At 35.5% G+C, this 16,897-nt stretch overlaps 1 protein-coding gene and 1 long non-coding RNA gene across 15 annotated transcripts in view; one reads left to right on the top strand and one right to left on the bottom strand.

The window, feature by feature from the left end:
- Positions 1–16,897, top strand: part of NAV3 (neuron navigator 3) — a 411,556-nt gene that overhangs the window by 368,782 nt on the left and 25,877 nt on the right. For all 14 annotated transcript variants that reach the window (XM_048047448.2, XM_048047439.2, XM_066993373.1 and 11 more), the window contains 4 exons: positions 2,982–3,005; positions 5,353–5,430; positions 14,439–14,522; positions 16,012–16,123. In XM_048047448.2, the coding sequence (XP_047903405.1) occupies positions 2,982–3,005; positions 5,353–5,430; positions 14,439–14,522; positions 16,012–16,123 (298 nt within the window). The remainder of the gene's footprint in view (positions 1–2,981; positions 3,006–5,352; positions 5,431–14,438; positions 14,523–16,011; positions 16,124–16,897) is intronic.
- LOC136790313 (uncharacterized) lies at positions 1,457–6,790 on the bottom strand. Its single transcript, XR_010829964.1, has 3 exons — positions 6,571–6,790; positions 2,929–3,177; positions 1,457–1,584 (listed from the first exon to the last, which is right to left on the bottom strand). It is a non-coding gene; the product is annotated as an uncharacterized lncRNA (long non-coding RNA).

Below are 16,897 nucleotides of genomic sequence, written 5' to 3' on the forward strand. Positions count from 1 at the left end.
TGAAAAGTAGTCAATCAGTATCAAATCATCAGAAAGTATAAGAGAAATACTTCATTTTTCAGTGATGCTGTGCAGTGTCCCGTTGCCTCCAGTAAGGGGTAGCTTCACAGCGTTACGGCACATGTAGCCATACACGTGTCCACTTTCAGCTATTACTAGATTCAAGGAGGAATACAAGAGCTGGGTGTTTTACTTTCCTTACACAGGCCAATATCACTCAGCAGGAACTCCAAAGTAGCTGCCTTTCCACAAATGTCTCAATCAAAAACATTTGTCAGATTTCTCAACCATTGCCTTAAGCCTTGATGCTAGTGTTTTTCTGCAGTCTAATCACTGGAGGGTTTCAGACAAAGTACAAAATAAAGATCAAGATCTTTACATATTATTATCAGAGGATGGCTGAAAAGCTTAAAATTACTCTCAGAAGATTGATTCTTTGAGAATTAGGATATGAGATTCAGAAAAGACACTTCATGATTTGCTGCTATTGCAATGAATAAGTCCGATGAGACAGATCTTCGGCATTCACTAGTATTTTCTGAGTGTACTGGCTTTCTTTTTGGGTTTGCATTTGGGTTTTCCAAACGTACTTGAATAGACTAGGAATCTAGCTAGTAGAGATATACACATACAGAGACATACATTTAATTTCACAGAAAAGTATGCTATGTAAGTGGACATAGTTGACTCCAGGATTGAAATACTGATCCTATTTTTGCAGCCATCTAGCTCTCCAAGAAGTTGAAAAAGCTGTGTGGTAGTGTAAATTATGATAGGTTGTCTCCAATTTTAATCTCCTCCTGCTCAGTAGGTGAGACACTGCAATTTGCATATCTTTAGTTAATTGCTCTATTTCTTGCACTGGCTTTTCAGCATTAGCTACGCTTAGAATCGCCAGAATTCATTAGCTGTGCTAAACCAAGCTCAAAGGAGATGTGTAAGGACATGTCATCTGTATGCTAATATTGTAAGACTTCAAAAAGAGAAAAATATATTGCAAGGATTGGATGCTTAGATGTGATAGAGAAGTAAAGGGAGGAAAAGAACATGATTTCCTTTTAGAGCAAACTTCTGAAGTTGTGAGCCAATGACTAAGTGCTGGATTACAATGGTGTCAGCATGAACTCTTAACTGAAAACTTCTCATTTGTATTTGGTTTTCAGATTTTATTTTTTAAGTTGAAAATACACCCAGAAACCTCTTCTTTCTCTTTTATTTACTTCTTCCACTGTCCACAAATGATGTCTTGTGGCAGCTCTCTCTTTGACCTCTGGGGAGAGAGACAACACTTCCCTGTATGCTGAGGAAGCCATCTGCTAAAAACATGCAGCATTTCCTTCACCAGTGGGGCCACAGTGGTCTGAGGATGAAGGACGAGGTCTCCATGTGGCAGTTTCAGTAAGAGAAGACCAAGTCTTTTTTATTTTATTTTATTTTATTTTACTTTTTGCTTTTCTTGGCACAGTAGAATTCATAAGGATGCATAGTCTTTCTTGATCCTGTGATGACTTTTCATATAGTACATGTTTGAAGTAACAGTAATGAGAATAGATTTTCAAATTTTTCTGTAGGCAGATCCCATTTCTGTGAACATAAATTAGAAAGCTAATGTCAGTATGTGTGTCACTTCAGTGCTGGCAAATAATCACCATTCTAAATTGTTCCCATGTAGTGATTGTAGATGTTAGAGTAGCTTCAGCTAAGTGTTGCACGGGGAAATATCACAGCATCTCAGTCTTTTATTAACAGAAACATTTATCGAAAGAGGCATTTTCTGAAAGTCTTCTTCCCCTGCATCAGGTTAAGAAAGAAAATATTTCTGTAATCAGTTATTAAAATTCTAACAACACGGACATTGTGCTTAACACAGGCTCAAAAACAAACCCCGAAATAGTTATTTTCATTTGTAATAACACAGATACTGCCTAACATGGGAATTTTCTGAGGAACTCATCATTTTTATTTTTTTATTTTTTTTTATTCTTTCTAGCATTATTTACATCTAATTCTTTTACATATGTTTTTCTTACATTGATTACTAATCTTCCAGACAATGTCAGACTGTTTCTCTGAACTTGAGCCACCTCAGATCATGGGGTGCATTGATCTTCAGTACACTTACTGATTCTTATTGTACGTTACCAAATGGTTTCCTCTCATGCCACATCTTTCCTTTCCACTAGAATTCCACTAAAGCAAGATTTTTTTCTGTCTGCCAAATGCCTCCTAAGTTAGACTACTCCCCTGCTAACAAATTAAATGACTTTTATCTTAGCAGACTTTCAAAGGTATGCTTTGTAATGATTTTGTTTCTTCACTTGTTGAAAAAGTCTGCTGAGTAAATAAGAAGCTTAGCATCATTATACGACACGTTACATAACAAAGAGGAAAATATCTACAGTTATAAAATATTATTAACAAATTTAAGCTAAAACTTTAACTAGCCCTGAGAGATCTTAATATTTTGGTCAGTACTCTGGAATACGTTACTTGAAAGTTCAAGTAGCCCTCTCCCCCCACCTTCCTCTGTATATGTTTTACTGGTATGCTGCCAACTTCTCTTAGCAGGGATTAGTCAGTTAGGATTATTGTTCGGTATACAGTTAAGCAAATATAGTTGCAGGAGCCGTAATAACCATTATGGTATAAAAGTTCACTTGTACAGACTAAGGTACATGAGTGACAGCATAGCAAATATTCTTTCCTATCTTAGAAATGTAGTTTTGTAGTTCTGTTACTGTTCCTGCTTTATCCACTGTTTCGTCCTGTCAGTATGCTGGCAAACTCTTCGGGTTTTCAGCTGGAGCCTCTCCAAGTAAGTTGAAAGGAATTCCATTTATTGTTTTTACTGCATACCTTCCTTAAATGTAACAGATCTGTGAAGCTATTCATTTCACTTCATAGTTGCTGGCATTCATTTTCTATTACCTCAATTATGTTGCACATTATTTCTAAGTCATATCTTCTTTGTTTTCTTGCAGGCAGAAGAAAAGGCACATTCAGAGGTAAGAATTTTCTTCATTTTTATAGTTGTGTATTTGTGTGATGTTACTTAGAAGTTTACTGTGTATCTGATACGGCTAAAATTCTGAGGTACTGGTGAAAGGACATCCCATGTAGCAGCTGCACTAGATGTTTTCTTAGTGTTGTGCTGAAGGATACTTTCTGGCTGAGGTTCTGGAAAGGTGAAAAGAATCAATGAGGATTGGGCTGCTGAGTGGAAGAAGTTGTAATATGTCCGATCTCAGACTTAAATCAACTCTGTACTGGATCTAAGGGACTAAGCAGTTCAAGGTAATGTGCTGCCTTTCAGGAGAAAAATACTTAGAAGGTTCACTTTGAACTTCTATCACTTACATTTTGCTTTATATTAAATTTCTGAAACTGACCGCTTCGATGTATTTCAGAGAAACACAGATTGATTTCAGATATAAATCAAATCTGACATGGAAAACAGCTCACAGCGTATAAGAATGGGTGACAAGAGTGGGTCAGCAGCTGGATACAATTACAGCCTTACTCAAAATGAAGTACTGGTTGTATTAAAAGGGCACCAAGGATTAGAAGCAATAAAATGCAGCACCAAGTGGTGCACTTCTACTTTACAGAGCTGTATTCTTTCAAACTTCTGCACTGTTCTGCTCTTATTTTTACTATTCTGATCACACAAAAAGTCAACCAAAAGTTACCTTAAGAAGGTTGAGCAAACATATTCTTCCTTACTTACAGCAGTATATTTCAATATATTTTTTCCTGAACTTTTCTAAGCTGCTTTCTCTGAAAGTTAAAACAAATGAGCTAAAAAGGTGTGTCAGAGTTCAGTAGTGTAAATAACAATTCCTTGATTCATTTCCCTTCATAAAGAAACAACACATGAAACATTTCTTTTTTATATTCTCCTACATGGGGAGGTTTTTTGGTATCTAGATGTGCCCTGTGAATGCTCTTGCAGGAGATGCTGAAGAGCACTTCTGAGAACTGACTTTGTATACTTGGAGGGCTGTGATGAAAGTGTAGCCTAAGGAGGCAGCTCAAATAATTGCTATTGAAAACCAAAAGAAATCTTGGAAAAAGAAAAGGGGCAGACCAGGATAGAGAACAGCTCAAATATGTCTCATTTACTTTGAGACAGTGCAAATGACATAGGCGTATTTGTATCACAGATGTACAAGAACTTGTTCAGTTTTAAAGTGTATGCAGTATTCCCTGTTGATTTTCACAGGAATCATGAAGTTAAAATACTGAAATAGTCCTTATTAGTGGAGGTATTAGTATGAGAATGCCATGTGCTCCCTTTGTTAGGCTGGCTTTAGACATTTTACTTCACTAGTCGGCAGTACTTCCTTTTATGTCTGAGTATGAAAGGGGTACAAAGTGAAACTCTATACTGTACTTAAGTTCAGTGCAATGCCTGGAGTCCCAGTAAGATCTCAAGAAGGGTTAAATTCACTTAAAATGATGTGCTAGTTTCACGCTTCATATCTACCCTGGCTGAAATGCAAACAAATGTTTTTCTTAAGGATTCTCTTTTTCATAAAAGGATACAGGAACTTTGGATTTAGTTTATTTTTATGTCATCATACACATCTAAATCTATTTATATCTTTTTTTAAGTTGGCCAGAGAGTTTTTGGAAAAACAGAACAAAACAAAAACAAAACAAAAACCAGACACATAAGTTTTAAAGAAGGTACATGTTTGAATCAAATGTAATTTGGAAACTATTGTGTTAGAGAAATATTACTGTACCCCATATAGCTTTAGAGATCCGTGAAGTAAAAATCTGTCTGAGGTTGCCATTGAAGCCATCTTCATGCCAGGCAGTGGAGGAGTAGCTTTTGCTACTGCAAAAGTAGCTTCAGTAGCTTCTGCATCTAATGCAGACATTTAACATATGTCATTGCATCACGTCTACAGTCAGACAAGGTGAACTTCTTGCAAATTCCTTCATATTTCACAATTTCAGGCCTCAGCCAATACTGCTGTTACTGGTTGCACTAAGAATATGTTTGGAACCCACAGGATTTGGTAAAAAAAATAAAAAAGTGACATTTGCATGTGTAAGCAACTGTACATGTAAAGTACTGATGTATGTGCCACATACATGATGTGTATGATGTAATATGCCACATGTGCTCCTTTAACTGGGATACTAGCTGGTATACTGGTTAAGAAAACAGCTGGAGCAGAATTAGATCATTCCTTTTATTAATTTGTATTTTTTTAAGTTTTGTGATTAAAATATGTGAAACTAAGGTGTTGTTTCACATGTTTAATGATCACATATTAGCAATACAAAAAATACAATGACAGGAAATTCCTGAAATACTGACAGCAGCATTTTTTTCTCTAGCAAATTCAGAAACTACGGAGAGAGCTGGTTGCATCACAAGAAAAAGTTGCTACACTTACATCTCAACTTTCAGCAAATGTAAGTATTTTTGCTTTTGATGAAAAATATTATCAGATGGGTTAATTACTCTTATTCAATTCTTATACCAAGATGTGAGCTGGCAGACTTGTATTTATTTATCTTGGTGTTTTTGAAATTAATTATTTAGTTCAATATATACACAATGGAAATAGAAAATGATGTTCTGAAAAGATCAATGATTGTATTTTTTTTTTCTGTTGTTATTACCTGTCCCCTAAGGAGGAATTTTAAGTGTGATAATTGGTGTCTGGCAATTTTCACTTTATTCCTTACAAGTAAAAAAGTGGCAGACTCATGCTTAGTGACGGAAGCACCAAACCTTTTTATTTGGGTCATTTAAAATCCTTTTGAAAGGTATAGAGATGCACTCACTGTGGATCAGAGAGAAATTTAACGCTGTGATGTAACACTAATGGTGAAGTACTCTGTTCCATTACATGTCATCCAAACTATCAAGACTCTAAAGCTTATTACAGATCTTGAGTCACAGTAAAAATTCTGTCAGTTTTGTGGGTATTAAACTGCTACAGCCAGTATGCTACTGCATTTTTTAAGTTGAAAAGCAACTTTTTCCTGGCGTATGAAATGTTACAAGCATCAAAAATCCAGCTGTATCAGTTTCCGTAAAGGTGATGCAGTTTTGTACAAGTTTTCTGTACTGTATTCAACAAAAACAAACAAAAAAAAAAGTAAAGAATTCAGGAAATTCTAACAAATGCTTTATTCAATTTTATTGAAAAAGAGGCTAAATACTAAAAGAAAATCTCAGTGTGAATTTTCTTTTCTTCAGTGTCTTAAAGATTAATTGATTTGATTTCCACTACGATGAAATTTCTGCTCTCAGATATGAACATGCAAGGTTTCATTTTGATATTGATGAATGTAGAAAATTATATATAACTTATTAAGACACACTCTGGATAGCAGCAAATTTGTCTGTGCCTGTAGAGTAGGAACGGAGAACTAGAGAAGAAGGCATTGGACAATGAATATAGTCATGTTATTGCAGGAAACTACACGTTATAATAGTATTCGGGAGTTTTTCAAGCTCTAGCAACAAAACAGACTGGAAGAACCTCAGTGATGATTTAGAAATGTAATTACCAATCTAAAATAAAATAGAGCAATGATTCTTACCTGCTTTGTAAAGCATGTTACAACTTATGGATTAGACCTTGTTAAAATATTAAAGAAGTGCCATTAGTATTTTTTGGTTTATGCTGCTACATGAATCTGGGACATGTAGCTTTCATAAACTCCACTTGGACAATTACACCAAGATAAACTGCAGTTTGTGTCACATCTAGTGTGTCCACAGACTTGAACGTTGGTTAACCTTTGAACTGTAAATTACTAGACTTCCTTAAATTCTCAGTTTAATATTTTATCTTTACTTTTCAAAGTTGTCAATGATTTGTATAAACATAAACTTTGTCAAAACAAAGCGAGAAGCATAAGAATGGGTGCATGGGTGCATGGCTACACAAATGCATTGATCCTACCTATAACAGCAAGGAATAATTTTGTCACTTTGTCACTTTGGATGTGACAATAATTCTGTAGTTCTGTCCCATTCAGTTTCAGTCCTTCCTCAGAATCAAGTTTTTTTTAAAAAAAAAAACAAAACAAAACAAGGAGACACAACCAACAAAAGGGCATGAATTGAAAATTTTGATAGAATTCATTATAGTTACGTTTCACAAAGATTAACCCTGAAAAATACAGATAGATGTAAAAAGAAAAACAATATACAATTGTATATAGAATTCACATGCTACAATAACTGTGCTGATATATAACTCATGAAAACTGGGCTATTTCACCAAGAGCTCCCTGGTGTTCCTTCCAATTGTCATACACTAGTAATATGAGTTATTGAACATATCAGAAAATAATGCCAGATAGGGAATGTGATCTACAATCCTGCTTGGTTGCTATGGCTTCAGATGAAGTTACCAGCCAGTTACTGATCAACTGTTGTACAGCGATTTTTAAATGTGATTCAGGATATAACTACAGTTATAATTCCCAAGGAAAGCAGAGATGCAGTTGCAAGAAAGCATCATTATGCATTTCAAGAAAGCAGGTCCCTGATGTCTTGGGCAACCTGTAGAGCGTCTTTCTTCATAATGTAGGTGTACTGAGTATTTAGCTCTATAAATACTGCCATTATTTTCAAGCAATTATTTCAGTCTGTGTAGCACTGTGTTCATGCCATGGGAAAATAATTTCTAGTTGTGTGAAAGCTGCTTGTTCCCTTTGGACTGCCACACATGAAAGTGAAGAAGAGCTATCTTAGCCCTTTCTGCTGTGGTCAGGTGGCTGCAAAGGACATTTGTATGTCTGGAGCACCATGGATTTCCAGTCTTTTCTGAGTTCTGAGGATAAATCAGTGAAGCAGACAATACTGGAATCCTGCAGTGTTCATAAATTTAAAAAAAAAAAAAAAAGAAAGATTTGGAGCTGGGTTATTCATTTGGGAATTTATAGCCAGCATGTATATCCTGGGTGTGGGGTTCTGGTGTATTTTAGAAGTAAAACATCAATCACATCGATCATCTTTGCCAGGCAAGGCAATTCTTCACTTGCCCATCCTGAGATCAACAAACTAAAGCCAATGCTGAACAATCAGAAGAGCCTAGCCAACGTCTTGTGTAGTCACTAGCAAACCTCTTGCTCTCCACAGGGTATTTTTCTTTCCACCAAGAACACAGGGCTGCAGCAGCTCTGCCTTGCGTTGGGGATCATGGGGAAGATGGCTGTGGGGGTCCTGTGCTCAGGTGCCTCTACTAGGGCTGGTCTGGGAGCCCCTCTGCTGGTGGTAACTCAGGGCTCTTGGTACCATGCCTCATTCCACTGTGTGGGCTGAAAGCAGATTGCGCTTCTCTCCTTCCTATAGTTCTGAACAGAAAGCACCAGCAGATTCTTTGTTGCCATTGTGTTGAAGTTGAAAGATGATGTTTAGATGTCAGATGTTTAGGATCTGTCCTTCTCCACCAATGCTATAGCTTTTAATACAGCAACAAGTGCAACAGGGTAAGAGGATGTTCCCCTGTGCAGCTGAGCCACTAAGGCCATTGTTCAGTTCATTTTGCCCACTTGTGTCCAGTCTCGCTGGTAGCAGTTAGAAGTGATTGCATATGTCTCTGGCCAGTATTCCTTTGTGTGGAGTAAACACTGTGGTTTCTAATAACAATACCATTTCAGAGAAACTTAGTCAAGCTAGAAACATAGATACATTTTGGATTTTGTTGCTGTTGTTTTTCCAAACTAATTCTGCTGCACATGTAAGAAATAAGATGGGCTCAATCTGTTGTATTGGGTGGGGATGTGGTCCAATGTACTGCCTCTGGACTTCCCAACATGTAAGAGGATTACAGCCCGTAGCTTTTCTACCGATCTAAATGAAAAGGTAACATTTTCAACAGGACACTTAGAAAAACTGTATGCATATGCATCTGTTTTTACCTATCCAGAAGTACCACATTTGTAAACCTGAATGTACTTGTGTGCATATATGTACATGCATGCATGCCATATGTTGCATAAAAATTAACTTAGTCCTGTTCTTTTGAATGTGTCATCCACCTTCTAATCCATTTCAATGGAGACAGTCCTTAAATTCTGAACCTATAAGCAACTCTAAAGCTGATCCTTTTAGCACATGGGGTTTTTAAACAGTAGCGGAGAAATCTCTCCTTCTTCCGAATCCTCAACATGTGAAATGCACTCAAAATTAAACTTCTCAGGAGCATGAACCTTCAAGGCTTCAATTTGTCCATGCATGAACAAGGGATTTAAGAACCTTCACAATGAAAACATTCTTTAAAGAAAAGTAGATATTGCTAGTTATCGTATGTAAATATTTTGGGGATGTACTCATGAGATACATCCTTTACAAAAGCAAAAATTTAAAAGCTTTACACAATAAGCCTAGTTCTGAGTTCTTTCCCTGCTACTTCTGATACAGAAGATGTAAAGCATTATAAAGAACATTTTCATGTAAGTCCAAAGGATTGAAGGAGACTCTTTAAACATTTGTTAGTACTAATTCTGTCAGTCCTTTGAGCACTTTATGTAAGTAAATCCTATGAAGTGTCAATAAAACATCATGAATAAAATCCAGCTTGAAAACAGAGTGTATATACAACCTTTTAATTGTGATATGCCCTATGAAATTCAGTCTAATTACAAAATTGATATTTCAAAGCAAGTGATTATATACTTTTCATAAAAATTATGAAAGTAACTAACAAATATCTGATATAATATGACAAACATGAAAAACCCAGGTGGGCTTTTAATTTTCATGAGCTCATTCTGTCTTAGCAATTTTGTCTATAAAATAGATCTGGTTTACTAGCGTATCATTTATCTCCTAATCTAACAGGCATACTTCACGAACTCCTGGCTTTTGAAAGAGAAATAGTCCTAATTTTTTTTAAAAAAAAAAAAAAAAACTTGATATTTTTTCTCAGAGAAGAAATCAAAAACATGTTTTACTCTCTCAACCCTCTCAACGGATAATACTGTTGCAATCTTCATTTTGAGATGTTTGCGTTTCAGCAGGCTAAAACCTGAATGAACAGTAATTCTTCTGAAAAAAAATTTACTTGCTTTCTCTCTTTTATGTAGCTACATCCACCTCTGGCAAAGAGCAAGGTATCTTCTGCAGTGTCTTTGCTGAACAAAAAGTTAGTTACTGAACAAAAAGTTACTCAGTCATTTCTGATGCCTTTGATATAAATGCAATCATCTCAGCCTTAGTCCCACCCCCCCCCCAGATTTGTGTACTTTCACTGTCTGAAAATAGGCAACATTTTTTTCCCCACCGTGGTCTGTAGAAGGAAACTATTAATAATATTAATAATATTAATAGCAAGAAGGTGTGTTACCTCAGAGTTCATCTCCAGCTTGAATTTGTTATTACCATTTCCCTTTTTAGAACTAAGCAAAAGTATTGTATGCAATTGAAAAAAAAAAAAAAAGCATCTATTTCATCACACTATTTGTGTTTTTCTTTCCTTGCTTTGCCACAAAAGACATTTTGTAGTACAAGTGTCATTAAAAGACCATCAGAATGAAATCTGACCTGTTTGGTCAAGCCTTTCCTCGATGTATTATTTTATATCAAAACCTGACAAATGGAATTTATGGCATTTCTTAAGCATTTGGAAACCTCTGCTGAGACTTTTCTTGCTTGGATACATTAATTATTCAGGCATTGTTGGCTGGACTCAAGTACTCTGCTTGATTTCAGCAGTTTATTTCATTTGATTAACCCCAAAGTGTTTTGCCTGCATATGATTAAATCCATGCAGGTCCCAGCTGTTTTTTGGATGCGTAATTTACTTTTTTTTTGTTTTTTTGGAGATTCTGGCTTTTTCCCTGGTGCCTGTGTTGATGTTGCTGAAGGGTAAATCTCAATACTAATTAAGAAAGGGCTGTTTTCAGTGCCGAAAATGTCCAACCAGCAGACTTCCTACATGATTGACAAGGGCTCAAATTCCAGTGAGCAGCCTGAACTCAGCCTGTTTGGAGGGCCTTTGATCAGTGCTTTGTACTGTATGAAGCTGAAGGGTGCATGCTTGTGAATTGTAGTAGACCCAGGATGCCACTGGAAAGCAGAGAGAGTTCTCTGGCTAATGCTCTTGTTTGGCCAGCCCTGAACCACTATCCTGCAGCCAAACAAGAAGATAATAGCAGCCGGCGAACAGAAAAGGTCAGCAGATGTACAGTCACTTCTTGCAGTCAGCCAGACCCCTCCTGGCCTCTGACACCTTCTTTCCTTCAGCCGTGTCAGGTGGGAGGACATTTATTTATTTATCTTTGTTTTATAGACCTGGATGCAGCAAGTGAAATGGCAAAGTGCATCAGTAAAGAGTCTTCAGATACGTCAGTAGAATGTTCAAGACAGGCTGTAAATCTAAGAATTGAGGTATTACAGATTTAGGAAATGTTCTAAATCAAATCTGTCATCTTCACACTGAAGTCATTCCTTGAGATTTATTTCTTCGACTGCTTCCAATGGGAATCTCATAAGTTAATAGAAGTCAAAATTAATCCACATATGATGGACCTGGAGATTAAGAGCTGTAATCATCTATTTGTCTGAGATGTATACAATATTAAAGACGGATACATTTTGCTGCAGATATACTTCCAGTAGTGCCTAGTTACATAACTAACCCTAGTATATCTCCTAGTACAAATGCTACATTCAATTATGAAGATGTAAGTTTATCTTTAGCAATGGGTCTGAATGCTATATTACATGGTATTCAAATTATGTATTCCATGAATGCAACTGCCATATCTAACACAGAGAGACTTCTGAGTTGTGAGAGATTGACAGTAATTTAGGAAAAAAAAAAAAAAGAAGAAAAAAAAAACCTTCTAAATATTTTTTGCTAGAATGAAAGAATGGATGTTTTTGATAAAGTTAACAACGCTCTGATTCAGAGGATTACTAATTCAATCAAAAAAATACCAATTTAATAAAAGTAAAATAAGTAACTAATTTGAATATTTAATTTCTCATTTCCATTTTTAAAGTCAAAGTTACTTCTTTCTATATGTTTCAATTGTTTTCATTTCTGGGTTACTTTGCATTTCACTGTTTATATGCAGTCATATCTTAAATGGGCATATATACATATATATGTTTTACAATATCCACACTCCTATATAAATATACAGTGTGTGTTTTTTGTTTATGTTTGGTAGGGTTTTTGCTGTTTTGTTTGTTTGTTTGTTTTTTCAAATGAACATTTATTCTTTTGTTACATGGTATGTCTTTTGGGACAAATATGCATAAAAATTCAACAAATGGGGGTTCTCTGCTGAATGAATAAATAATTGCTAGTATGGGGAAAAGTAGCACAGCTTATTGCTCTGAATGCAAAATTAATACCTTGTATTTCATAGAACCATATTCTTTTGTAATAAACATTTAAAGTAATGAACAAAGTGCTTGAACTTTTTTCTTGAGTAGTTTTCAGTCAGTGGGCCTTTGAATTATGCTTCTTTATTACTAGCAAATGAAGACCCAATAGTCTTTATATCAAAGGACTTAGGAAAGATCCATTATCATCTTGATCCAACTACATTTAGGATGCAAAACTCAGGGTGTGCTACTCCAAGATACTATAGTCAAGGTTATATATTCACTGGCTGAATTTTACTAAGAATTCATAATTCTAACATGGCTATCTTTCTCTAAAGACTATCAGACAACAACTTGATAGTTTCAGTGACCTTTGCTGACATTCTCAATGATGCTTTTTATTAATTTTTCTTATAAGTTCCTTGTGGTTTATCCATGTACAGCATAAGCTAAAGTAGTAGCTATAGAGCAGGAAATTACTTTGCACAAATATCCATAGTTATGTACCAAAGAACTGCAGTTGTCACAATATAATTGTGAGAAATCAGAAAAAGCAATGCATAATTAAGCAAATGATTCCTCATTTCAAGCCATCAGTACCCACTGTTGGTAAAGCAGACCTCTGAGCCTTCCACTGAGCCACAGATTTTTTTTATGAGGCAGTGAAAAGAGAGCTCCATTAGTTAGTTTCCTGTTAAACACATGTAAAAAAGGGACATTTGGCTGTAGTTCTGTGATAGTACATCTACCATGTCTCTAACTGGGCTCTGGGACATTGATCATCAACTTCAGAATTAAAACACCATGAATTAGTCTGGATCTTTTTCAATACGCAACTGATTTTTCAAGTAAAATGTAAGTTTAAAAGCTAGTGACTTTTATCTTCTCAGAGTAATAGCTGAAGGCTGTAGTTTTCAAGCTAGCTAGAATAACATATTGACTGACAGATTTCAGACTTGTATTTGACACATATGCCAAGTTCATTTTGTTAAAATTATAACTTCAAGTATACAGCCAAAACTATGTATGTTAAAACAGGAATTTAAACAATTACAAGGTAATCCCTAGGAAATTGCATGTGTATCTAGCCTCATGTTTATCAGAAGTTAGTCCCTAGGGTACATATCCTTTAACGAAAGAGTTATCCCTAAGGCATACCTGCAGCTGCAGAAAGCAGGTAGTTTGACCACTCTACCCATAAGTAGCTAAATGCATTATTTGTCAATAATATCCTTTACACGATGTAAACTCCTTGTAATAAGGAGTAAGATACTGAAATCTTTATTGCAATCAAAAATTATTTTTAAAACACAAAACCCACATACCAGCATAACAGCTCTGAAAGTGGAGATGCAGAAATGAGACACTGTTGTAGATATGGTAATCATTTTTTATTTGAGGAACAATATACAGAGCAAGGTGGGAAAGATGTTAGTTTTCTCAAGATTGTCTTTTATATTTACATGTATATGTATAAATATATTTATATTTTATATACGCTTTATGTTATTTTTCTACACACACACACACATATGTATAATCAATATAAGACAAATAGACCAAGCAATGACCTTTTATAATAAGAACTGTGATGTTTTCTTGTTTTATTCTTAGGATTACTTTGGAGTGTTTTATTTGGGAGCCGAAAACTTATATTTTAAGATAGAGTACCTGAATTCCTCTGTTGAAGTGTTCTGTAATTGAAAATAATCACTCCTGGGCTTCTGTTTGGGAGCAGTCTTCTTCTGGTCAATATATTAGTAAACTCCAAACAGGACTTTAAATCCATAATTCATTTCCAGGCTAAGCTAGGCTCCTTGGGGGCTAAAGAAGCCTGAGGAGCACTGACCTCACTTGGCTGCTTCACATCTGTTCAGTCCGAGTTTAAAATTAATACAAAAGCATTGGAGAAGATGCGCTTGGAGGGGAAATAATAATAATAATAATAAAAAAGAAATAGATCTTTGAGAAAGCCCAGAGTAGAAGTGCTGGGTTTTACAAAGGCCAGGTATTGTTTGTCCAGTCAAAATGTACAAAGCCTCCTGTATATTCCTGGAAGTTTCACAGTGCATTGAAGACCCAATCTAACAACGAATGTTGTATTCTGTTACTTTCACAGGCTCATCTAGTAGCAGCTTTTGAAAAAAGCTTGGGAAATATGACCGGACGATTGCAAAGTCTAACAATGACAGCTGAACAAAAGGTACGTTTACCAAAGCAGATGCTTTAATGTGGAAAGCAGTCAGCAGATTATATTAGAGTTTTGTTTAAAAAACACTGAAAGGAAACAGGGACAGCTGTGACAATAAGACAGACAGATCTTTCTTTAATGGCCATTGCTATCAAATCTTCATAAAGCTCCAGTAGAATTAAACTCTGCAGCATCAGGTTTTCCCAGACAATATCATAGAAATGTTTGAAGATAAAATCTTTGTTTCCAGATTTTAATTAAAACATATGTGACTCTAGGTTTAATCCATATTGAAAGATCCTGTAACAAAGACAGATCATAACCTACTGGAGTGCTTCATTCCAGCCTGACAACATTGTCAGAATAACATCAGTAAATCAGTACAGAAAGGGAAGGACTCTACTTAAAGTAGAGTAGAGTCCATTCAGTGTAAATGCAGGTTGGGTATCCTATTTGCTTAGAAACAGTTTTGGTTTTCACTGTGCTGTTGTGAGTGTTGGGGAAAAAATCTAAACCTGATAGCTAGTAAATTTAACGTGAGGCTTTGTACCCAGTTGAGGATTAAGAGGGTGCTTAGCACCTACCAGGATTGAACTACTGTAACTGTTTTCTGCCCTTAGTCATTTTGAGCAGTATCCTGTAAACAAAAAGGCCTCATTGAGACAAGCTATGAAAGAAACTGTATATCTGTGAGCTATTTCACCGTTAGAGTCAGTGTAGCTGTGTATAAAAATAAAATTTCACAGTGTAGTTGAGCAGCAACAAATGAAAAATGGCAAGACTAATTGTGAAATGGATAGAAAATATTTGTATTGCTTGTGTTTTTTGCTGTTCGTTGTTGTTGTTTTACATCTCAAGCAAAATAAATAAATAGGAATTAAAAAAAAAAAAAACTTTTGACTTTTTACAAAATATAATTTCCCTCAGAAGGTTTTCTTTCCAGAAGAGATTAAAAAGTGACATTGAAATAAATCATCTCATAAGCAAGCTTGTTCCCCAAAAGACTTGGAACATGTCCCTTCCATTCTCTTCTCTACTGTTGAGGTTAAATTCCTTTAATCTTCATTATATAAATAAGGGCTGGAAGGAGAGGTTTAATGATTCAGTAAAAGAAAAGCTATTTTTTAATTAAAATTGATGTTGCATTCTGGTACAGAACTCCCTGTACTGGAGTAGTTTTTCTTTAAACTGCAAGACAGTTACTGTTAAACATTTTTGTTTGTTTGTTTGTTTGTAATTGAATTATTAATGTTTTTTGCTTTTTTAAAGTTGGTTTCCATACAAATATCGTGATAACTTTGCATAGAATAAATACAAAAGTAAATATAAGTTGAGTTTAATATCTTCAAAGAGAAAAAATGAATTCTACTTGAAGTTAGTGTTGCCCTTATATTCACCCAAGCAGTCCCATGAACTTCATTTTGACCATTCTTATCTTTTTAGCTTAGATAAACATTGTTCTTGTGCCATATATTTCAAGCTCTCTTTGCTCTTCCCACAGGAGTCTGAGCTTATAGAGTTACGGGAAACCATTGAAATGCTGAAAGCCCAGAATTCTGCTGCGCAAGCCGCTATTCAAGGAGCCTTGAATGGTCCTGATCATACCCACAAAGGTATGCTTTTGTCACTCTTAAAATAAGTGCAGAGTTTCTCCCTAGGAAAAAAAAAAGGCTAAGTCACTACTTTTCTGTTGTTTTCAGGACTCTGTTGCAAGGGCAAGCACATTCTGAAGTGAATGGTAGGCATTCTTGTGGGTTTCCACAACTGGAAACCTTGCATGTGCTTCCTACTTGCTGCAGAGTTCCTGGAGCTTTGTCTTCTCAAAACTGGGTGGCCAGGAATGAATTGTTGGGTGTCAAGAGTTAACCCTGTCACCATAGATGGGTATTCAAGTTCTCCCAAGTCACTTGTGAAGTCTTACAGCAAAACATAGTTATACCTTAGAAATCCAGTGTAAGATGTAGGTTGGAAAGTTGCTGTAATCATTAAGAGACAGACTAATTACAGTTTATTCACTTCACAAGGTGCCAAATCAGTACAGGAAGCAGACATTTAAAATTCCAGATTCTGAATTAATGTTTCATTGCAGTTTAGCAAACGTTATATGATAAATATATATTTCAGAAATGTCTGTTGATAAGCAATAGCAAAGGAATTACTTGAAGAAAAAAAGAAATAACAGCCTTCATTTCTGAAAGTGCCATTGATCTTTCTTTAAAGAGGTCATTATTTAAATTAGATGCTCGCCCTGAGGTCATTTCACTGCATGACTTAAGTATAGCAAAGCTAACTTCTAGGAAGTAGAAAATAGCTTAAAAAGTAGTTTTCCTTGGAATATAGTGGATATGTTTTGCAAGAATATTTTCCAGTGATTAACTTATAGTTAT

Source organism: Anser cygnoides, chromosome 1 (genome assembly GCF_040182565.1).
Source record: "Anser cygnoides isolate HZ-2024a breed goose chromosome 1, Taihu_goose_T2T_genome, whole genome shotgun sequence".
In the NCBI taxonomy this organism is placed as follows: Eukaryota; Metazoa; Chordata; class Aves; order Anseriformes; family Anatidae; genus Anser; species Anser cygnoides.